The 25,794-nt window shown below is 40.9% G+C and overlaps 1 protein-coding gene across 1 annotated transcript in view; it reads right to left on the bottom strand.

Moving 5' to 3' along the window:
* The window catches only part of dync2h1 (dynein cytoplasmic 2 heavy chain 1), a 128,826-nt gene that overhangs the window by 32,297 nt on the left and 70,735 nt on the right, over window positions 1-25,794 (bottom strand). The window contains exons 80-84 of the mRNA XM_083984702.1: window positions 25,496-25,627; window positions 16,976-17,048; window positions 4,978-5,138; window positions 3,615-3,740; window positions 59-169 (exon numbers count right to left, since the gene is read on the bottom strand). Of these exons, the coding sequence (XP_083840828.1) occupies window positions 59-169; window positions 3,615-3,740; window positions 4,978-5,138; window positions 16,976-17,048; window positions 25,496-25,627 (603 nt within the window). The remainder of the gene's footprint in view (window positions 1-58; window positions 170-3,614; window positions 3,741-4,977; window positions 5,139-16,975; window positions 17,049-25,495; window positions 25,628-25,794) is intronic.

Below are 25,794 nucleotides of genomic sequence, written 5' to 3'. Positions count from 1 at the left end.
TACTGTTTATTACTGTTTTTACACCTGTTTGTGTGTGATGGTGAATGTGTGTCAGTACCTCATAAGTGATCTTGAGGCTTGACTGCAGCAGTATAGGAGGAAACCTGGGGTGAACTTCTGCTGTCAGCCAGAGACGGAACCCCGCTTTGGGGCGCAGCACATTTAGCTCCTGTAAAGAGGGTGGGGTAAACCTTAGACACATTGATTGCTAAGAGAATAACTATGAGATTATTATGTAAACAGACTACTTGTGCTGTACTATCTGGCTGATACCCTCTGGCACATTTGTATCACGCAGGTCCATGTAGTTTCACAAAGTTGATTCAAGTTCATAATGACCAGTGTTTTTTTTCTTCATCTCAAGAGTAGACCAACAACTTTACTCGAAACCTTTTATGATGCTTTTTCATGTCAATAACCTTTTAGCAATGATCTGATTTTACAGTAAATGACACTAAACTAAACTGTTTTTCATGTTTATATTTGTGCCGCTGGGTGGATATACAGTATTCAATCAACCTTTGCTTAAAAAGAGTGATTCTATGACAGTAATAAACTAAATATGTACTAAGGGGAAAAACTACTACAAAAGTAAATAAATAATGTATTTCCTTATTCAAATTTTACTTTTTTACCATGTGATTCTCCATTATGATAAAGCATTTGCCTCATTCTATACATTTGTTCTTTTCTCTCTTTCTTTCTTTCAGCTCGCTGTCCGCTCATCTCAATTTTCAGCTTTCTGTCTCTTACTTCTCTTCTTACATTCCTACCCCCTCTCCTTCTATCTTTCTCAAAGACTTGTGGGTAAAAATAGCATACTGGCACCTTAGGGTCTTGTGTCATCTGATTGGGAACTCAAACACTCACACAAGCACACACACGCACTCACTCACACACACAATCAGTGTGTGTTTTCTGCATCATTTGAAACCTAATTCATTCTCATGGAAGAAAACATTATCACAGAAAATCAAAGGAACACAGGAACTGACATCCTTCAAAGAAAACTCCCCTGACTCGTGTGTGCGTGTGTGTTTGTGTGTGTGTATCTGATGTTGTCAACCAGAATTCCCCTGGAAGAAATGACAGTATTGTGGGAAGATGCAAGGCAGAGAGATTAACAAAGAAGCAAAGAAGAAGAGGAAAGATAAGTCAATAGAGCGAAAGGGTGAAAGAAGAAGTCAGAGAGAAGAAAGAACACCTATTTCTTTTACAGTTAGCACATCAAATACTATCATTGTTAGAAAATACTGATATTGTTCAGATGCACTGTGTGTGAAAGACATACCATTCAAACAGATAAATAAAAGAGAAATTAGTGTGACACTTTTATAAGATACAATAACTGTTGAAATCATCTCACTGTGTTTTGAAAAGAAAAATTACATCACAATAGATGTCATTCTGAAATACACACTAAGCTGTATTTATTTATTGTTGTGCAAAATTCTGCATTATATTAATGGTATTGAAAGTGCTGATTGATAGACTGAAAGAAAGATTCATAAGGAGATAGTTGGATTCAGTGGCGTGAAAAATTAGGGGAAGTGGAAGAATATGAGTGGACACGGATGAGAGGACATCTGCACTGCCAACTTCAATTATGAACACTTTCCGCTCTCCTCCATCTCGCTTCCCTCCTTCCTCCTCTCTCTAACTGACCAACTGGTTTAGGGAAGGAGAGAACAAATGAGGAGACAGATGGCAAAAAGAAGATGGGAAATTTAGAAACTATTTTGGAGGATGGATTGAATAAATGGACACAGCTACAGAAGCAGAGACAGATACTAAAACAAAGCCCTCTTTTGGTGGAATTTCCACCTGCCCGCTGAAGCTCAGTTCAGCTTTTCCCTACTTCCCTACTTTCACGTCTACTGTTTTTTCATTCTTTCTTTCCTACGCTCCCTGCCTCTCTCGTTCCCCTAGTTGCGTCAGTTTTTCATTTCAAGCTCGACTGACGAGACCTCAACCTCATTGGTTGCTGGGCAAGGAGCGAGACAAAGAAACAGAGAGAAAGAAGGAAAGAGAGAAAAATAGTTTTAGTTGTACAATACAAGAGGTGGAAGAGAGGGAGTATTAAGAGAAACTTGGGAAAAGATAAGTTGCATGTAGAGGTGGGAATAACTCGAGAAAAACAGGGAGAACAACCCAAAATGAAATGGGGTTGGTGGGGGGGTGGGGAGTGGAGCGCAGAAGGACAAAAGTAGAGGAGAAGAGCTGTAATAAGGCATGGTTTAAGTCACACTGGGAGCACAGACAACTCTGGACAGGAGGGATCTCTGGCTAACCCCAGGGCACGCACACGCACAAATACACACCCAGACGCGCACAAAACACAGATACACACTCTCTAACTCGGACACACAGGTGAGGGTGCACATATAGACACACAAATACGTGGCCAATCACTGCCAACAGCTGTGCCTCCCAGTGAGATATGACCTGCTATGGTGACACAGCACTAAAGAGAACCACAGGAAAAGCACACAGACACAGATGAACACAAAGAAAGTGGAAGACATACATAGACCCACGTCATGTGACACAAAGGCACATTCATAACAATGAAAATAACATACAGGGTGGGCAACGTGAGTATAATGAAGGACACACACAGATTTGAACTCATTACATGTAAAGCAAGCATGAGACAAATACAGATATGCACACATCCAGCGATGGATGTGTGCACAAACAACAGGCACAGTGACTAACATGGGCCTACAGGTAGAATACAAAATGTGCATGTACAGGGAAAGGATACAGGGTAAGTTTTGAAATGGAAATGTGAGCAGGGAGGGAGCATGTGTTCTTGTTCCTGTATGTGTGTTCATGTAGCTGTGTTGTACCACACCGTATTACATGCTAAACACTGGCAAGCGGAGTAAAACTATAAATTGTATATAAATCTTGACGACACCTTGCGGAGTTCTGGACCTTGTTTGTTTGTTGCATGCACACACACTATTCCTATGATTAACAGGTGGTGGTAATGTGCATAGGTAAGAGGCCACGACCCAGCAAAGGCCAGGAAGAAGAAGTAAACTAATTAGTAAACAGATGTGTGTAATCAATACAGGATTTAAAAATACTTACCATAAGTGATTTATGAGGGATGACATTTGTTAAAGCTTAACGATACACACCAAGTACTTTGGTAAGTAACACTGAATGTTCAGATAAAGTGAAGAAGTGATATTAGACTTGTTTCGCTGGAATAATTTCGTGGACTTATTTTGGTGGATTTATTTTACAGGATTTAGTCCACTGCATTTATCCCAATGGACTGTTTATTGAACCCTGTCCTTGGACCTAGTGTACTTTGACAGTCTTATATTGGATTCATTATAGAAGTTTTGGATTTATCATAATCCCACTGCTGGATCAGCGCAGCCGTCATTTCTACAAAATATTACACATTTTCTATCTTGTAATTTGCCTTTTCCCTACCCTTGGCCACTGGCTACTAATGCACTCAATGTTTTGCACAAATTGCTCAAATGTGGCTAGAGTAGCATGCCCCAAACCCCCAAAATGTCTCTCACACATACACAGACAAATTCTAACACCTGCCCACATACAAAAACTCTTCCAACACACAGAGCACCTACTTTTTCCAGGAGAGGTAACCATGCAGTGACGAGGTGAAGGTTTTTCAGACAAAGCCAGTCTCCATTTCGGGAACATTCTCTGAGCGTAGCTAAGGCCACATCAGCCTGTCCCTGACCCATAGAGATCTAGACAGACAGACAGACAGACAGACAGACGGACAGAGAGAGAGACAGAGTAAGGGTGACAAGTGGGGGCAAATAACAGAAAATTTGGAAACTGAAAAAGAGGATTCACCATCACTTTGGGGCAGACAATCGACTATATTTCAATATTTTAATTCAACTCTACTCAGTTGGAGAATCTATGAAATACTTGCAAAGTGAGATTCCCAGTGTGATTATAGAGCCCGTTAACACTTAACGGATCAAATTATATCTATATGTTAATGGTAACTGTAATGTTATGTAATATCCATGTGAATGGAATACAGTGTGTGCATCTTGCCCCATACATGGTGTCCTGCCTCAGGCTCTAAGTTTGATTTCTTGTAGTGTTTGGCACCCCCTAGCAGTGGGTTTGTTCTAAAAAGGAAAAGTCTGCCCCTTTAATTTATGTCATGTGACTTATGATGAGCAGCCATTTTGTTTCTCTTGCAAGCTAAGGATCGGGCGCGCTTCATCTGCTGCCATCTTCTTCTTTGCGCTTGTGAACGCATCGTCTGTAAGTTGATAATTGTTGTGTATATAAAGTGCAAGTGCATTGTTATAATTTAATATGTTTACCTCAGAAATGTAACACAAAGTATTTAAAAATCATAATGTAGCATATGTAGCATAGCGGTTAGCTAGCGGTTAGCTACACTGTTTGTTGAACAGCTCTGTAAATTTAAGTTGTTGATGTACTTTATTTTGGTGTTTTTCTACAGTTTCACTCTGTGTGAGTGCAGCTAAGGCATCTTATTAAAGAGTATTACGAAGATGACTCCTGACTCCGGCACTTACTAGAGTTTGGCTTGCTGTTGAATCATGTCCCGCATGATGAGAACAGTATACATGGGTTCACTTGTGTGTAGTTGGTTTCACATCTCTGTTTTGAAAGTTGTTAAATAATACTTATAAAACCTCACACTTCTGATCTTTTTTTTTTTTGGCAGAAGATCTCAACTTAACAACTGAGGCTGTAATGAAGCATTGTGCCAGACAGACTTCCTGCTGTCTTGAAAGTTACTACAATTGAATAAACTCTACAAACTGAACATTTCCAAAAGCTACGCCTTAAACATGTTTCAATACACCCTTTACCATTTCCCCCATTTGGGTGCACAATAGCCTTTACTATATATCTGATATTGGTATTGTCTTGAATTTAATCCTCTTACACTTGCAAATCTGACTTCTCCCATCTTATCCTGTTATTCACTACCTCATGATAGTTGTCTCTCCCAATGGTTTCTGCAGCGAGTTCTGCAAGCTCCTGGGACGGGTCTGCCCCTGGAGAGATGATGATCAACACTGGCTCCCACTCTAGCGTCTCAGTGTAGAGACGCCGCAGGTTCAGAGGAGGTGGGGAGAGCTCTTTCATACCTGCAGAGAAGACGAGAAGGAGAGAGCAAGAGAATGAAGGGTGTGAAAGACAGATCAGCAGAGTGTGCTTCAATGTCTCATTTAAATTTGATATGCTACTCAAAGTCAAAGTGACTGGATATATTGCACAGAAATGGTGCACCAGGAGGGGGCAGATAAAAGGCCAAAAAAAGAGCAGGAAATAAAGAATGAAGGTAAATGCTCGTAAGTCGCAGCAAAGGGGCATATCAAGTGTGCTAGCCAAATCGAGTGGGAAAAGATGACAGGAAGACAGAGGGAGGGCATGAACAGGGAGGTACAGACAGTGCCTAGAGGGGGAAGATGAGGAGGGGATCCTGGGGAAGAGAAGAAAGTAGAAGAAGAGGGAGAGCAGAAGAGAGGTGATGATGGAGAGAGGGCGTAAGAGGAAGACACTGGGAGAAACAGAGTGAGAGAGATTAGGAGGATGATGTGCTGTGCATACTGAGTGCTAGGTATGCAGCAGTATTCAACACACATAGCAGAATACCTTGTCAGCCCCCTGGTGTTGAAAAGCCAGGCTCTTTGTGTATGTGTCGAAGTGTGTGTGCGTTGAGTGTGTGAGTGTCTGCATGTGTGTGTTTCCTCACTGAGCATTAGGCTCTAAGCCCGCTGTAATATATTGAATCGCATATCAGATATGAGCTAATAGTGACACACAAGCAGCGATACAGGCGCACACAGCGTGAGGAGCTGTGTTAGAATTTCCACGGTGACGTTATTCAAGCATGTATCAGCTGATATCTCTTTGTCTCTCAATCTCACAAACACACACACACACACACTTGTGTCTGCTGCACTGAAGTACACACATGCACACACACACACACACACACAAGGTCTTGGTAGAGAACATATCAGAGCGACCTTTTGCTGCATCGCCATGGCAACACCAAGAAAAACAGTCATTTGAACACATGGGTTGTGATGTTTGACTGCAAAAAAAAAAGGGATGGCATGTACAAATACATACACAACTTTGACATGACCAGGTAATCAGTATTCGTGCTGCAGACCAGCAGCGTCTGCCTGTGTAGCAAAGTTAACCTTGGTTTTTATGACACACTCTCAGGGCAAAGAGGAGCCTGGGAAAAGACAGTAGCTACCACACTACAACAGTCTCCCTGTGGTTCAAACACCATTTAGGGGTTAACACTGACTGGCTAAAAAATTACAGAGCAGACATGTGTTCACACACAAACCACAATTGTACACACAACCTTGACATTAGGCATATATAATTTTCTAAATCTTTTTTATAATCACTGTAATTGCAAGATATGTATCCTCTTGCATGGATGTTCATGTTAAGAAATATAACTGAAAGACACAAAGAGGGCTTTTTTACGCATATGTGAAAGAGGGTTTGTATTTTAGAGAAGCAGAGTGTGCAAGCCAGTGAGCATGCACTATCTCTGTATGTGTGTGTGTGTGTGTGTGTGTGTGTGTGTGTGTGTGTGTGTGTGTGTGTGTGTGTGTGTGTGTGTGTGTGTGTGTGTGTGTGTGTGTGTGTGTGTGTGCATGTGTGGTTGCGTTCACCCAGGCATGCCTGTGTGAGTGAGCAGTGCCCAGGCCTGGACTGGGGGGATTGAGTGAGATTAGCTTTAAGAGGATTACAGACCATGCCTCATTAGCATACTGATTCACTGCCAAAAACACATACACATACACACAAAATCTTCTTCTCTTCTGTCCCTTTTTTATTTTTATCTGTCTGTCTCTCTTTCCAGTTCATTCACACACATACACAACCATGCACACTCCAGCACACACTACCCCTTCATCAGTGGGTTCACTGTGTTCAAGGAGTGTCATGACTATCTCTTCATCCTAAAATAGTGTGTTTTATTGCAATTGCAAAGAAAAGAGACAAAGAAGTGATACGTGTGCTTTCAAGGAATTAGTTTGAATGGAAATAGAGAGCCTTAACTTTAAACAAAAAGAGATATGAGACGGATGGACCCACAGCCACAAACTTGAGAGTACAGACAAGCACATACAACACACTCAAAGACACCTCAAAAAACAATCACTATCGCAAACACAAAACCTGATGTGGCCTTGCGTATAGTTATTGTGTTGGATCAGTAGATAGTGCACCACTTTCACAATCTAAAGGCTGTGGGTCGGAGCCTCACACAAAAATGAATTAGAAACGAAAAGAGAAACTATGACACACAACTTTAACATAGTCCCAATAAAATCCACACAATATAGAGCAAATAAAATGCCCACCTTCACAGAAAGAAACACAGGCTAAGAAACGTTCATAAGTATATATAAATTCTCATCCTCAATGAGCCAGCATTATTATTAGCACTCTGAAGCAGCTGCACAACAGCTGACACTGAGTTTCAGTCAAAAGAGCTTCTGCTATCAGTAAGAAGCAAAGCATTCAGAGTACTGGGGCTCACCAAAGTGCTCTCTCTCTCTCTCTCGCTGTCTATTTCACCTCCCTTTCATCCCTTTTTGCAACCTCTTCCTTTCCACTGGGTCTCTCCTGAGTGTCCTATTTAAACATCTGTGAAAAAAATTTGAGCGCTGGGGAAAACGCTACAGTTAAATTTACAGCCAGTCACTTTCAAAAATACGGGATATTGTAAGTTAAAATATTGTATTGTAAGTTTAAATCTCAATTGAACCTCTTCATGTTTTTCAGGCTTCTTGACAAAGTAAGCAGCAAAAACTAAACGAGGAAGACATACGGTACATGGTATTAAAAGTATCTGACCAGATCAGGTAGCAGTAAGGTAGCAACAAGCCAGGCACCAAATAAGATCAAAAGAAGAAGCATTGTGCTTTATAGAAGCACCAGTGGATTTACAAACCACAGTGCTTGGCACTGATGAAGTCACTTCACAGAAACATTTGAAGAACTTTTTATAAAGAAATCAGTGCAAATGTGTCTTCCAGGTCTGAAAAGACATGCCAAAGGTCTGTCATGGGGTGGTGTTTAGCTCAGTTGGTGGAGCAGCCACCCCATGTGTTGAGGCTACAGTCCTCACTGCAGGCGGCCCCGGTTCAAATCCCGCATGGAGCGGGCCTTTCCTGAATGTCATTCCCAATTTCCTGTCTCTCTCTCGACTGTGCTTCCATTAAAAGGCGAAAAAAAGCCCAAAAAAGGTCTGTCATACCAGCAATACATCTTAAAACTAACACATTGAGTTAACCAGTCTTTCTGAAGTATTGATTGACTGATTGATCGTGTTCATGTTGTACAGATTGTACAGATTGTTTCTCGAAATTCATGTCCGTGTTGGGATTGATTTTAATAACTTTAGATTTCTCTCTAACTTTCCATTAGCGCCACCGTAAGGTCAATATTTTAATCAGTTGTTTATGGTGAACAGTTGAGGCATGGGCTGTATATCTGTAAGAGTTGTTAGCTGGTTGAAGTTTCATTAATTGTGCCAACAAAACCAGACAAAATACAAAGGTTTGATAAAGTTAAAAAAAAGTTTAAAAAAAAAAAAAAAAAAGAGAATGTCACAACATTCTACACACAACACAAGTTACAAATGTAAGTGTTGAGTGGTGCTCTCAATTATTCTCACTTATTGATTGTTTATTGATTTATTGATTTATGTTTATTTGTCAGAACATTGATGTGATTATGATTTGATTGTGAAGGTGAAGCCACCTGTCTGGTGGGCGTGGTTTAATAAAAGCGCCCTCCTGCACGCAGCTGAGAGCAGTTGCTGTGCTGAGTGCCATGTGAGGCAAACTGAGCGTCTCTCGTCCTCCTTCCTTCTCCTCCGCGTTTCGGTGCCGACAAAGTGGGTTTTTTACAGCAGTAGCCGCTGTATGGCTGCTCTGCCAACAGGTTATGGGCCCAGAGAATCCAGGTAAACCCACAGAAAAGTTTTGCAGCATGTTCCCACCGACGTACAGGTGATGATAGCATGCTGTGAGCACCATGAGCGGACGGGCTGCAGAGAAGAAGAGCAGTCTCGGTAGCCGCTGGTCGCGGCTCCTGTTTGACGGAGAAGAAAAGAATTATGAATTATGGGAGGCGAAGTTTTTGGGCCACCTCCGGTTGCAGGGGTTAAAAGACATTATCTTAACAGAGCCCACAACCGAAGAAGCAGATGAGTTGCTTGAAGACGCGGAAAAGAATGCGGAAGCATATGCGGAGCTCATCCAGTTTCTCGATGATAAGAGCTTGTCGCTGGTGATGCGCGATGCTGCTGATGACGGGCGGGAGGCCCTGCAGATCCTGAGAAACTACTATCAAGGCCGAGGAAAGCCACGCATCATAAGCCTCTACACAGAACTGACTTCACTGCAGAAGTCAGACAGTGAAACTGTGACTGAGTACGTGATCCGGGCAGAGACCGCAATCACAGCGCTAAGAAATGCCGGTGAGACATTAAGTGACGGACTATTGGTTGCAATGGTATTGAAAGGTTTGCCGGAGTCCTTTAAACCATTTACAATCCATGTCACACAACGAGATGAGACGATGCAATTCTCTGAATTCAAAACAAAGCTACGAAGCTACGAGGACACAGAGAAGATGCGGGCTGCAGATGACAACGTGATGAACGTGCAGCAGCGGAGAGCGAGACCCGCCGGAGCAGGTGACCGGGGAGCTGAGAGAACAGCCGCGGAAGTGGTGTGCTTCAGATGCGGCCTGAGGGGACACCTGGCCAGAGGCTGCCAGCGCAGACTGTGGTGCAGCCACTGCAAGAGCACCACACACCGGGACACGACCTGCAGGCGGAAACAGCGTGGGAACCGAGACGACGCACGAAAAGTCTCCGGGGAGACAGAGGACCAGGAGGACAAGGAGTACTTCTTCCGAGTGAGCGAGGGAGCAGCAGATGTCGACGTGAGGGGCCTGATGGTTGACTGCGGGGCAACCTCGCACATCGTCACAGACCTGGCGAAGTTCGTGAGGTTTGATGACGGGTTCCAGGCCAAGTCACACTGCGTGGAGCTGGCGGACGGCACGCGGTGCAAGGGCGTCGCAGAGCGCCGAGGTGATGCAGAAGTCTGTCTGATCGACAGCAAAGGAAGACACCTGAACACAACACTGAGGCAGGCGCTGTACATCCCATCCTATCCACAAGACATTCTGTCTGTGAAAGCAGCTACTGCCAATGGAGCCACCGTGGTCTTCAAGAAGGGGAAGGACGTTCTGATCCACAGAGACGGTACCAAATTTCACATACACGTACACGATAGACTTTATTATTTGCACACATTGAACAATGATGATGATGATGATGATGATGATGACCAATGCAAGGGGTGTCATGATATGCAGACCTGGCATGAAATTCTGGGGCACTGTAATTATAATGACATTCAGAAGTTACAAGATGTTGTGGATGGTATGAAAATCAAGGGTTCCACACACAAACCTCCACATTGTGAAGTGTGCACTCAAGGGAAGTTTTTCCAAACCAGAAACAGAGACCCTGATGTAAGAGCTAAGACCCCTCTAGAGCTAGTACACACAGACTTGGCAGGGCCAATTCACCCAGAGTCTAGAGATGGTTACAGATATGCACTTTCATTCACTGATGATTTTTCCAGTACTGTGTTTGTGTATTTCTTGAAGAACAAAAGTGACACTGTTCTAGCTACAGAGAAGTTTTTGGCCGATACTGCCCCATACGGCAAAGTGAAATGTTTCAGATCTGATAATGGTACGGAATTTACAGGTAAAGATTACCAGACATTGCTCATTAAAAATGTGATCAAACATCAGACATCAGCACCTTACTCTCCTCACCAAAATGGTACTGCTGAGCGCAATTGGCGCACACTTTTTGACATGGCAAGGTGCATGCTAATTGAAAGTGGTCTGCCGAAACAACTATGGACCTATGCAGTCCAAACTGCTGCTGTGGTCAGAAATAGATGTTTCAACAGACGCACAGGGCAGACACCAGTCCAGATGTTGACAGGAAGACGACCCAATTTGTCTAGAATGCAGAGGTTCGGGTCAGAGTGTTTTGCCTATAAACAAGACAAGAGAAAACTTGATCCAAGGTGTGAAAAATGTGTTTTCATTGGGTATGATAAAAACAGTCCTGCATACATGGTCTACTTACCTGTCAGTAAGAAAGTGCAGAAGCACAGGTTGGTCAAGTTTGTGGCTAAATCAGGTGTAGAGCAACAGACACAGACTCATTTTACACCTGAAGATGATGACTTCATAAAACCTAGATCTAGAAGTCCAGATCGGGTGATAGAACAGAAACCTGAAGTCAGCCATCACCAACCACAAAAAGTTGAAGTCAAGTGTGAACCTGAGTCAAGCCGTTATCCTTCCAGAGAGAGAAGGAGGCCAGACAGATACACAGATCTAGCCCAGAGTAACATTGATTATTGTTACCGTGTGATATGTAACCTACCTGTGTCGTTTACAGAAGCTGTAACCTCAGACAAATCAAAAGAGTGGGTGAAAGCCATGGATGAGGAAATGCATTCACTTAAAGAGAACAACACATTTACACTGACCAATTTGCCTGAGGGTAAGAAAGCAGTGGGGGGTAGATGGGTGTATGCTATTAAAACTGATGTTGATGGATCTGAAAAATACAAGGCCCGATATGTTGCTAAAGGGTACAGTCAAAAGATGGGTGTGGATTATGAGGAGACATTTTCTCCTACAGCTAACATGACTAGTGTTAGAGTTTTGGTGCAGAAAGCAGCACAAGAAAATTTGATCTTACACCAGATGGATGTGAAAACTGCCTATTTAAATGCACCCATAGACTGTGAGATCTACATGGAACAGCCAGAAGGGTACGAGGTGAGATCTCACACAGACAAGAAGTTAGTCTGCAAACTAGAGAGGTCATTGTATGGGCTCAAACAATCGGGCAGGAATTGGAATAAGTTGTTACATGACCATTTGACACAGAATGAGTTTCTCCAAAACCAAGCTGACCACTGTGTTTACACACGAGAAAGAGAACATGAGAAGGTCATTATGGTAATTTGGGTTGATGACTTGTTAATTGCAGCAAGGTTCAAAATGAAGGACCTAGGCAAACTGAGAAGTTTTTTGGGTATTGATTTCGAACAATGTAATAACTGTGTAACAATGTCTCAATCAAAATATGTTGAGAAGATTCTGGTAAGGTTTAACATGCAAGATTGCAAACCTAGGTCAACACCTTGTGAACAGAAACTGAACTACACAGATGATGCTGCATTACTGAGTGATGTTTCAATGTACAGAGAAGCAGTGGGTAGTCTGATTTATTTAACTGTATGTACAAGACCTGATTTAAGCTTCGTTGTAAGTAAACTGTCACAGTATTTCAATGAACCTACTGTTGAACATTTTTGTACAGTTAAACATGTGCTAAGATATCTAAAAGGTACAAGTGATAAGAAGTTGTGTTATAGTAAGAGTAATGAAAACCTAGGTATACAAGCCTACAGTGATGCAAACTGGGCTGGTGATGTAAAAGATCGTTGTAGTACAACTGGGTATTGTGTAACTCTATCTCAAGGTGGCACTTTAGTGTCATGGAAGACCAAAAAGCAGCCCACTGTAGCACTGTCCACTTGTGAAGCGGAGTATATTGCTCTTGCTACTACCATCCAAGAGTGTCTGTACCTCATACAACTGTTAGATGGCATTGATAAACATGTGTATATGCTACCTATAGTTTTTGAGGATAACCAAGGCACTATTGCTTTAGCTAAGAATCCTGTTAAAAGACAGCGATGTAAACATGTGGATATTAAATACCACTTCATTCGGTCCACTGTAACTGATGGTAAACTGTCATTAGAGTACTGTCCAACTGAGCAGATGGTTGCAGATCTTATGACCAAGCCTGCAACAAAATTTAAGTTAGCAAGATTTGCTGAATTTATGTTTGGGTATAACTGAAAGAAAATAGACTGTATTGATGTTTTCTGACTGAATGTAAATGAAATGTTTTTTTGTAATGTGAGAGCAAGTGGGGGTGTTGAGTGGTGCTCTCAATTATTCTCACTTATTGATTGTTTATTGATTTATTGATTTATGTTTATTTGTCAGAACATTGATGTGATTATGATTTGATTGTGAAGGTGAAGCCACCTGTCTGGTGGGCGTGGTTTAATAAAAGCGCCCTCCTGCACGCAGCTGAGAGCAGTTGCTGTGCTGAGTGCCATGTGAGGCAAACTGAGCGTCTCTCGTCCTCCTTCCTTCTCCTCCGCGTTTCGGTGCCGACAAAGTGGGTTTTTTACAGCAGTAGCCGCTGTATGGCTGCTCTGCCAACAGTAAGACATTTTGTAATCTCACTCAGTATCAACATACAGTAATGAAGAATGAAACAACATAGGCCCACCCTTTTCATCAGTTCTGATTACTTTTGATATGGAGATGATAAACATATTGGTGGGTAATTTCAAACTTGAAATGAGTTACAAAACTCATTCATTCATTCATCCATTTTCTATACCGCTTATCCTGCACTAGGGTCACGGGTGAGCTGGAGCCTATCTCAGCTGATTTTAGGCCAGTTACAAAATGAACACTGAAACTTCTTTCATGTTTTTATTGGAAATGACTCTCTCGTCTCTCATTGGGAAACACTATAAAAAGATGTGATCCCACCATGTGCTGCCAGGACAGCTCAAATGCACCTTGACATTTCTACAAATGTCTGAGACTCTACAGAAGGGATGGTGCAGTATTCTTCCAGGAGATATTCCCTTGTGTGGTGTTTGGATGATGTTGAAGGAGAATGCATTCGTTTCAAATCTCCCATAGGAGTTCAGCTGGGTTGAGATCTGGTGACTGCAAAGGCCATAGCAAATGATTCACATCATTTTCACACTCATACTTGCACCTGTTCTTGTTCCTTATCCTGTTTCTCCACTTATTTTTTTTTATTTTTTTTTAGCTTTTTCCTCTAGTTTGTGACCCATCTGTTATATGCCCACTGTTATCTGATAACATTACAAATTAAAAGTGATTGGAGCAACACAATGTAAATTATCTTTTGGGGAGAGTTTTCTCATTAAAAGAAGCCTTGAATTACTGCTTAATTGCCATAAATATTCATATGATTAAGATGCTGAGGAGCAAAGCTAATATATTTCTCAAAGGTTAACACCAGGCTTTTTAAAATGCATTTTGTATCGATACTGTATGATGACATTTGCAGAGGCAGAGAGAGGAAGAGAAAGAGTTGTCTTGTAATGTAAATAAGAACAAACTAAAACAGAAACCTTATGCTACACTATTAAAGGGATAGTTCACCCTAGAATGATATTTCGCTCATTATCTACTCACCCTCATGTTGACTAAGGGCTGGAAGAATTATCAGAGTCCACCGTCCCTTCTCTGAGTTACAGGGGGTCTCGGCGTAGCAGTGCATTTCAATGCAACGGTTGCAAAGGGACACCAGAGCTCTTCGTAAAAAAACACACACAAAAAAACATCCAAATACCTCCATGATGCTCGTATGTAATGTCCGTCTTGTGCTGAAGCCCCAAATTGCGTAATTGTCCCGAAAAAAATTAAATAAGTCTATATTTTAAGCTTGTTTGTAGCGGAAGCTTCTCGAAGCTCCTCTTCCTGGTCCGTCCAAATCTCGCGTGATTTGCGCCGGCGTCAGTGCGGTTACTGCGAATCACGCGAGATTTGGACGGACCAGGAAGAGGAGCTTCGAGAAGCTTCCGCTACAAACAAGCTTAAAATATAGACTTATTTAATTTTTTTTCGGGACAATTACGCAATTTGGGGCTTCAGCACAAGACGGACATTACATACGAGCATCATGGAGGTATTTGGATGTTTTTTTGTGTGTGTTTTTTTACGAAGAGCTCCGGTGTCCCTTTGCAACCGTTGCATTGAAATGCACTGCTACGCCGAGACCCCCTGTAACTCAGAGAAGGGACGGTGGACTCTGATAATTCTTCCAGCCCTTAGTCAACATGAGGGTGAGTAGATAATGAGCGAAATATCATTCTAGGGTGAACTATCCCTTTAATTCTGTCTTATATTAGCTTCTACTAAGGTTGGTACTAACAGTCCAAAAAGGTAGACACATTAGTGCTGATGGTGTCAGGAAAGAAGTCCATAGTTGTAGAAAGAAGACGTCTTCTTTGATGCACTAATATGCAAAAAAAAAAAAACCCACCAGCGTATTTGTTTAATCTGACACCAATTAGCAGCAACAACATAATTGTGTATGTGAAAGAGTGAGTGAGAGAGAGAGAGAGAGAGAGAGAGAGAGAGAGAGAGAGAGAGAGAGAGAGAGAGAGAGAGAGAGAGAGAGAGAGAGAGAGAGAGAGAGAGAGAGAGAGAGAGAGAGAGAGAGGAAGCTAATATGTAGCTTTGTGTCAGTGTGGGAGAAAGAGAGACAGTGAGAAAGGAAAACAGAGAAAAGTGTGTGTATGTGGCATTTACTCAAGGACAGTGGCATTCTCATAGTGATGAAAGCCACATAAAAGGACTACACTGAAAAAAAACATTGATGAAAAGTGTGGCTCACAAGTCGGGCATAAAAGCCTTTTCTGAGACTATTTTGCTTGAGTTGAGCATGAAGGCAGCAGGTGCTTGTGAAAAAGAAAGTGTCTCTCTACAGCCTATTTCTACACTGCAAAATGAGTGCCAAGGTAAAGTAGTTTAACAAAAGGGGTAAATGGTTTTAATTCAGAACAATCAGACTCAGCTTCAGGAGTTCAAACATTTTAAAAGAACAAACACAAATAATACAGCTTTCAGTTGTTTTTTAAAATTTTTTACAGCTAATCATAATTGTCTTATTGTTCACAAAGCAGCTTCGGTTCATAATTTGAGTCCAACAAAAAACATTTATCAACAGTGGTGAATGTGAAAAGTAAGCTCTGATACTATGCACAGCTGACTGGGCCTAGTATGAAATAAAGGTGATTTTTCACTCTTCACCCCAGGATGGTGTCATTTGTTTATGCATATTTGTTCATAGAATACTTCCTTGCCTCTGTGCTTTATTATTTCTCAAATCATTCACGTTTATTTATCCGACATGTAACGCTCAACACTTTTTGGATGTTATTAGGGGGCTAATGCCTTTGGTTAATCACAGGAAATGTAATTTTTCTAAATCAGTCCGAGCACAACATTATATTTTGCATTTGCAAATAAATCAAATGGGTTTTATTAATATCCTTATCATATACGTAGGGTGGCATCTTTATTATGTACACTTTATCTTGTTAGCCAAAATATATTTAGATTTGTAATTGTAAGTGAGACTAGTTTCATTAAGCTTCTGTTTACTATTTTTAATAAATTTCATTGTCTGTGTTGTGGCATTTCTTTCTTTGACATTTACCATGACAGCTACGTATCTGGGACCCTAGAAGCAAAAACATCAAAACTCCTGGGAAAATAACACAACAAAGGGAAAAAGGAGTAACTGTACATATAACTCTAAGGTCATTATTGATCTGTGTCTCTAGTGTCTCATGCTCATGGACACATAGAAAAAACCGTAGGAGAAACAGCCAAACTATTACTTAGATTGTTTACCATCAACATTTATGCATAAGATGTGATGCAAATATATTCATTTATGTGATACTAATTTTAAAGGTCTTGGTCTGACTAAGTGAGAGTAGGAAGGAAAAAATAGAAAATATCAATAAAGGTGAGACCCATATCCAGAGTGGGTAGGTGCCAAGTGGGCGGCATGATTATGCTGTAAATGTGATTTGTTTCTGTTATTTTTCCATGGGAAATAATGACAGATGTTTTATGTGTATTCTGGCCCACAATAGAAACATTTTGAACTCAACTCCAGCCCACTTAGGTAACACGGATAAACAATAAAAAAAAAATTAAAAAAAGAGTCCTAATATGAACCACTTACCCAGGGCTTGGGAGGCAAATGCTGCCATGGCACTCTGCAGTCGGTCTGGTCTGACTGCCTGGACCAATAATAGCTGGAGACAGGGGAGAGCAATGGTAGAAAGAGAAACTGATGAAGAAAGAAACAACAGGTATCCATTGAAACTCGACAGAAGGTCAGTCCCTCGCATAAACCAAAAAGCTAATGATCCAAAAGTCAGCCTTTGAGAAAAAAAAAAACATGTGAGCCACTGTCCCATTCAGAGGCTATTTTTCTTTCAGTGCACTTGAGAACACAATACACAAAGAAAATGAGTAAGACAACTGGTTTAACAGTATCTAAAATTTGAGAGTAAAAACTAGTGACAATCCCCAGAGATGCTCTATATCACACTGGGTCCTGTATATATAAACATGGCATTTAAACTAGATCTTTTAATATGAGCCTTGAAACAATGTCTGATAATAGCAACTTTAAGTGTTAAGTGTTAATAAATATTTAGGGCATTTTTGCCTTTAATTAATAGGATAGTAGGCTACAGAGAGACACATCATGTCATGCAGTGCAACACAGCGTGCGGTCAGTTTGGCAGTTTGGTAGACCAAGACGAGCCGAGATGGGTGTGGCAGCGCAGCAGGGGGAGATGTCACAGATTCCGCTTGGCACAGTGACAGTTTCGTGCCCAAAGGCTGTGCTGAAAGTGCGCTGAAAGCTCGCCAACTCCAACAGGTCTACTCTCAGTGCAGGGCTGAGCGCAGCCGGTTGAGTGCTAATTTGGTTGACCGGCGCACAGTGCGCACACGTCACCAAAACCTCACAGGCAGGTTTCCAGAATGTCAGGCGCATTTCAGTGCAAAAATAATCACAACAACCACTATTTAATGCAACTATTTGAATCAGCAAATAAATGTATATAGATATCGATTGTCCCGTCACATCTGATGTCAGATCAAAGGCGGTTGGCACACGTAATGGAAACTCAACCTGACACAGATGAAAACGTGATGCAAACTAACAAGTTCACATCTCTCTCATCCAACCACAAACAGCCTCGGGATCAGAGAGTGAATATATATTCGCCATCTCTCCTCTCGGAAAATTCAAAAGAAAAGAGAAAAAGAAGAGACGTTTCGGCGATGTGTCCTTTATGCACAGGTGCTTCTAATATTGTCCCCGTTACGTATGGTATTTGTTTATGTTGTGATCTACTCATCTTTGTTACACAGGGTTCTATGGTTTAAATACAGGTTACTAAACATGAGTGTCTTTATTAGTGGAAAAAGGGTGTGTTTTGTTTCACTGGGCAACGGTTCTCAGTGTATCAGGGCAAACCCGATTAAAGGGACAACAAATAGTTTGTATTTGGTTATGAAAAAGTGTCATATTAATGTGGATGAATCTATGTTACCCACACTTGTTAATGGGTCCATTTTCGATAAATATATCTTTTTGTCTTTATCGTTATTTTGTTATTATTATCAGTGGTCGACTTGCCCAGCATTTCCTACTTTCGGTTTCGTGGACGTTGCCCGGCGGGTCATTGGAATAACGCCGCTGAATCACCGTTTATGGTCGGAACTACGACGGTATCTGATTGTTTTCGAATCGCCGACTTTCATTCTTGAATGAAAATATTCTTGGCAGGGGACTTCCGGTTTCTGCTTGATGGAGTAGGCAGCAGAGGAGAAGAGCTCCGACACAGAAACGCTTATTAAACGAAAAACCTCCAAAAACTGAACACAACTTTAATCTTTTACCACTTGAAAACAAACTCTTGATATGAGGAAGAGCTCGCGCAAATCGAAACAGCAAGGAAAGCAGGTACAGAAAACGATAACTCCATTCACACGAGGCAGCCCAAAAATGGCCGACAGCGCAGCAGTGAATACGCCGGAGAAAACACCTGTTACCACGCCCGAGACCACGCTCTCTTTGCGGATGCTTCGAGAGGAGTTACAGACATCCAGAGAAACGGTGCTGGTCCAGATAAAAGCTGAGATCGCGACATCGTTTAAAGAAATCAAAACGGACATTGTTTCACTCCGTGAAGAAACAAAAGCCGACATACGGGCCATACGAGACGAGCTAGCAGGCGAGCTAACACGACTCCACTCGGCACAGGCTGAGACAGCTCACGAATATAAAGAGATGGGAACCGCGCTCGGTGAAACGATGGACAGAGTAACTGCGCTGGAGAAGTCACAACAATCAATCAGTAAGGAATGCAAGAAAATGCTGGACAAATGCCAAGATCTAGAAAACATAAGCAGGAGACAAAATCTACGGGATATTACAGAGGGAGCTGAAGGAGGCAACATGACTAAATTCCTTGCGGATTTCTTCCCCACTGTGCTCGGAGCCGATAACTTCAGATCCCCGGTGGTTATAGACCGGGCTCACCGCACACTTGCCCCGCGGCCGACCAACGGAGAGAGACCCCGGGCCATTGTCGTCCGCCTTCACTATTACACAGACAGACAGAAGATACTGGATCTGGGCAAAGCTAAAGGGCGACTGACATACAAAGGAGACCAGGTGTACATCTTCCCAAACATGAGCCCGGAGGTCAGCAGACAGCGCGCCGCTTTCAACCCAGTGAAGAGAAAGCTCCGGGAGGCCAACGTCACCTACGGCTTGTTCTACCCAGCCAGGCTCGCAATCAATTTGGACGTGATTAGATACTCCTTTGACTCCCCGAAAGCTGCTGAGGACTTCAACAACCAGAAGATCGCCAAAGTGGACTGATCCCCATAAATGCAAGTAATAGTAGAGATCTGAGTTTGATACCCTTTATGTTAAAATTTGTGGTATCAATAACTATTGTGAATGACTCAGGATTTATATGGAAATACTCGAAATAACTGATTTTGTATTTGATTTATTGATCATTTCTTTTTTTCCCTTCATCCCTCTCTCTTATCAACACTGTCCACAACTGCGCGTTCGCTTTCGGTTTAGGCTACGGATGTATACATTCTTAAACCTGTAATATAATTTAACAAGGTGGACAACTAATGACACAAATTATAAGGTCATTTGAGAGATGAATATGAGTCACTTCACTTACAGATCAATTTTTTTTGTTACTATTGTTATTTGCTCCTCTTTTGTGTTGAACACAACAAAAACTAGATTTTGGAGGTTTAAATACAGAAACATAGTTAAATGGAGCTTAGAGACCAAATCTTTTTCTTTTCTTTTCTTTTCTGTAAAGTTCGAAAGTTTAGATGATGTGAGACTGTTAGAAGTTACTACACGTACATGTCTTGTGGTTTTTTGTTTGTTTGCTTTTGTTCTTTTTTGTTTCTCTCTTTCCTCTGTATGGATGCAGGATTATCTATGCTGCTATCATATTTTTTTTCCAGATTAGACCATTGATAAGAACCCAAACAGATCCTTCATGAATGATGAGGAAGGTGTGGTGAAGCTAATTACCTGGAACTGCAAAGGGTTGAATGGAGCTGTGAAACGTGGTAATGTACAAGCACATCTGCAGAGATTGGGAGCCGGTATTGCCTTCTTACAAGAAACGCATCTCAAAAACCACGCACACAAACATTTACATAGGAACTGGGTGGGACATGTGTTTCACTCTAGCTTTAATTCCAAATCACGTGGGACTGCCATTATAATTAATAAAAATATTCCCTTAATTACATCAGATATAATCTCTGACTCAAATGGCAGATACGTAATAGTTACTGGGGAAATGTATAACACTCCAATAATTCTAGCGAACGTCTATGCCCCCAACTTTGATGACGAGAGGTTTATAAATTCAGTACTAGCTTCCTTACCCAATCTTCACACCCACAACCTGATTCTAGCTGGCGATTTTAACTTTGTAATGGATCCAGTGCTCGATAGATCATCAAACAAACAACATTCTTTGTCTAAATCAGCAAAACTGTTACAAAATTTTTTAAAGTCAGTTAATGTAATAGATGCATGGAGATATATGAATCAGGGCCAACGAAAATATTCATTTTTCTCTCAGCCACACAAATCCTTCTCCAGGATTGACTACTTTTTTATAGACTCGAAACTACTTACACTAGTAAAATATATAGATTATGAAGCCATTGTTTTATCAGACCACGCCCCACTAAGATTGCAACTAAACTTTCCCTGTAAATATTCAGCTAAAACGTGGCGTATGGATAACGGTTTACTAGCTAACGAAACCCATGTATAGTTTATCAGATCCCAGATTGCTTTATATATGCAAACCAACGAGACTCCAGATGTCTCTAAAAGTATTTTATGGGAGGCCCTAAAAGCATTTGTTCGAGGACAGATTATTTCCTACTCGGCCCAATTGATCAAAACAAAAAATGAGAGAAGAAGGAATATAACAGGACAACTTGTTGATTTGGATAAACAGTATGCAGTGTCTCCCACTCCTGACCTGCTTGCTAAGAGGACAAGTCTGCAAACCAAGTTCAATCTCCTATCCACAGCTGAGACAACTAAATTAATAAGTCGTTCCAGGCATAAATATTATGAGCATGGGGAGAAGATAGGAAGGCAGCTGGCTCATCAGATAAGAATATCTGAGGCCTCTAGACATATAACTGAAATTCGCACCGGTTCTGGGAATACAACAAAAGACCAATCAGAAATAAATCTAGAATTCAAACAATTTTATTCTAAACTATATACAAGTGAAACAGCAGTTAATTCTGGAACTATACAAGAGTTTTTTGATAACTTGGAGATCCCTTCCATCTGTCAGGAGGATAGGAGTTTGTTGGAGGAGCCTTTAACTCTAGAGGAGGTTACCTCAGCAATACGCAGTTTACAAAGCTCGAAAGCACCAGGCCCAGATGGGTATACACCTGAATTTTATAAGACTTTTGTCACGGAGGTTGCACCTCTTCTCTTGAAAGTTTTTAACGAATCATCTGAGACAGGGTTTCTTCCGACAACATTCTATCAGGCAACAATTTCTTTAATACACAAAAAAGGGAAAGACCCACTGGAAGCAGCATCTTACAGACCAGTGAGTCTGTTGAACATAGACACCAAAATTCTAGCTAAAATATTGGCAATTAGACTAGAAAATGTACTCCCAACAATAATTCACGAATATCAAACGGGTTTTATTAAAAACAGGCAATTGACCCATAATATCCGCAGACTATTCAATATTATAGTATATACATCTAACTCCAACTCACTCTCTGAAATATTATTATCATTGGACGCAGAGAAGGCCTTTGACAGGGCCGAGTGGGGGTATCTCTTCTCGGCCCTGTCAAGGTTTGGTTTTGGTTCAAAATATATTTCATGGATCAAGCTCCTTTATGCATCCCCAATGGCTTCAGTACAGACAAATAAGATTAAATCGGAGTACTTTAGGTTAACACGTTCCACTAGGCAGGGATGTCCCCTATCTCCGCTGCTTTTTGCACTGGCAATAGAGCCTCTTGCAGTCTCTTTGCGAGCTTCAAAAGAATATAGTGGGATTCATCGAGGAGGCAAGGAGCACAAGGTTTCACTGTTCGCCGATGATTTATTAATATATATCTCTGACCCTTCTAAATCAGTCCCTGCAATAATCTCAATTTTGAACAAATTTGGACAACTATCGGGATATAAAGTAAATATTAGCAAAAGTATATTATTCCCAATAAAGACCATAAAAGACCAACAACTCCTTGATAAATTACCCTTTAGGACCTCAACTCAGTTTAAGTATTTAGGTATTAATATTACCAAAACATTTGCAGATCTATACAAGGAGAATTTCCAAAAATTACTAGACATTACAACAGAAGACCTGCAGAGATGGTCCCATATTTCCATAACATTAGCAGGTCGAATTAACATAATCAAAATGACCATCCTCCCCAAATTTCTTTTTTTATATCAGTGTATTCCCATATATATCAAAAAAGGTTTTTTTCAAAGCATTGATAAAATAATCTCAGAATTTATCTGGAATAAGAAAAAACCTAGATTAAGGATGAGTTTTTTACAGAGACCAAAATCAGTAGGAGGCATGGGGTTGCCAAACTTTAAATTTTATTATTGGGCAAGCAACATTAAAATGATGACCTACTGGCTACAAAAAAAGCCTCCGCTATGGTTATGTATAGAGAATGCCTGTTGTCACCCTTCTTCTCTCCCAGCCATGCTGCTCTCAGCTCTGCCCACTGTAGACCCTGGCTCACTAAATAATCCAATCGTCTCCCACTCACTCAAGATTTGGTCTCAAATTCGAAAATCTTATGGTTGGCAGTCTTGTTCACTTCAAAGCCCTCTTATCGAAAATCACACCTTCGCACCTTCATTCACTAATACATTATTTAAGGATTGGTTCGAAAAAGGAATTCATACCTTCCTGGATATATTCATAGATCAAGTTTTTCCAACATTTGAACAGGTGCAGGAAAAATATAATATTCCAATGTCACAGTTTTATAAATATCTGCAGATAAGGAGCTTTGTTATTAAGAATAATCCATCATATCCAAATATTCCAAACCGATCCTCAATGGATTTGATACTTATGCAAGATCCTTCTAGAAAGGGAGGAATATCCAAGATATACGAAAATCTGTCAAATCTGGCTGGCAAAGATACTATGGATCATCTGAGGTTGGCATGGCAGGATGACCTAGGCAGGGGGATCACAGAAGATCAATGGCAGAGAGCCCTAACACAAACTCATAGCTCTTCAATATGTGTAAGACATGGCCTCCTGCAATTTAAAATAATACATCGTTTACATTGGTCAAAACAAAATTTCCCTCTGTAGATCCTTCATGTGACAGATGTGGACTCGGACCAGCAACACAGGGTCATATGTTTTGGAGTTGCCCGAAGTTATCAAATTATTGGGACAATATCTTTCAGACTCTATCAAATATCTTACATAGACCTATTAATGTAGATCCATTGGTGGCGGTTCTAGGAATAATTGATTCAAGCATAACGAAAAGCAACAGGGAGCATAACATGGTTTCGTTTGTCAGCCTACTTGCACGAAGGTTGATATTACTTAATTGGAAACAAAAATCAGCTCCAACTTATTCAAATCTTATGACAGATGTTAAGAGACATTTAGAGCTGGAGAAAATCAGATTTTCACTGAAAAATCAGGAAAGAAAGTTCTATTGTATTTGGCAACCGTTTATTGATTGTTTTAACCACAACATAGTCTGAGGGCAAGCTATAGAAATGCTCTTCTAGAAGGAAAAAGACTTTGTATTTTATTTTTTATATATATATACACATATTTATTTTTCCCTGTCTCTGTTTAGTTTATGTCTCCCCCTTTTTATTTTATTTTTTATTTTTTTACTTTTGAAGAATGTATACATTTGGGTACGTATAATCTTTTTTATTTCCTTTTTTTATTTTTAAATTAATCCCCTTCATCTGTCTATTTTTCATTTTGAGATACATAAGTTAATACAATTTAAATGACCCTTTTTATGTAAACGTGTACGTGTAAATGTGTAAGATGTCTGTTGTGTTCTATGTTCAAAATGAGAAAAATCAATAAAGAGAGTTGAAAAAAAGAAGGAAAAAAAAAAAAATATTCTTGGCAAATGTTTTTGCTTTCGTCCGTCTTGCGCCAGTCCAAGAATTTCACAGTGCGCGCAGAGGCTCATGGGAAATGTAGTGTGAAAACACTTCGTTTTCCAAAACTCCTCGTTGTCCCTTTAACGATATTAACGTAACCTCCTCCCAGACTACTTCTGCTTCATCAGTCCGTGGAGGTCTGTTCGTTTTACCATAATATGGTAAATACTGTACAGTATTTGGCCACTGTGAGCTTGGACCTCCTACAACAAAACATCAGTTTCCTCCTAGAAAAAGTTTGGCCGTCTGGCGTTGCTGTCTCCTTCGTCCATGTTGAAATATAAAATGACAAAATTGCAGTACCCCCCTGCCACAGCGCATTTAACGGTGAGAAGAGGAGTTCATTTGATTGGTAAAGATCTGACTCGGCTGTGTTAAATCCAGTCACGCCCTCTTCCCTCCCTCTTTCCCACTTGCGCCAGTAGGAGGGACGGAGGTGGGAAAGAGGAGTACTTGCGCCGGGGTGGGCGGTGCAAGAAACTTGCAAATTGCGCATGGACACACCCCGTTGGCACAGCGCACCTGTGCTGCGCTTCGCTTGCACTTGGTCTGCGAAACTAGAGCCCATGCTGTTAACCACTCAACCACCGAGCACCACACAGAGAATAATTTTACGTAGAAATGGGTTTGGCCTTTTATGAAATTTCCATCTCTGACCAGCAAACCGAGAGAGTTTGCTTCACAATTAAGGAGGGCAAGCCAAAATGGTGTGGCCTAATGTGATTTGTTAACACCCATATGGTGTGCACTAAATACACTAAAGACGTATCATATAAATGGACTGATTTTACAAATATTACATTAAATCTGCTAACTGACAGAGAAACAATCAAACAGAACATTTCTGGCATAGGTCAAAAACTTGTGTTAACATCTGACATGGCCTGTGAATAATGACAAGTTGTTAAATTTGGCTGATAAAATGACTGGTTTTGATTGAAAGCTGACCTGCTGGAAGGGAGTAATCTTCTTGGCAATGGAAGATGGGATTTCCTGTTCACACTGTGAGCTCCGTGAGAAGGACAGCCAAAGGTCTGAGTCACTCAAACACAGCAACTGGTAGAGGGCCGGGAATGTAGTCTGTGAGAAAAGGATGGCAAAAGTTGGAGCAGATGAATGACAGACCAAATAATGAATAAAATAAAGTCTACTCGTTTGGGGAAAAAAAGTAAATATCAAGGTATTTTGATTTAGAAAGCATTGTCCTATACTTGTAATGTAAAACTGAAATGTATATGTTTGTGTAT

This window comes from Trachurus trachurus (assembly GCF_905171665.1).
Source record: "Trachurus trachurus genome assembly, chromosome: 13".
NCBI classification, from domain to species: domain Eukaryota; kingdom Metazoa; phylum Chordata; class Actinopteri; order Carangiformes; family Carangidae; genus Trachurus; species Trachurus trachurus.
The sequence above is the reverse complement of the archived record's forward strand: the minus strand, read 5'-3'. Positions and strand labels throughout refer to the sequence as shown.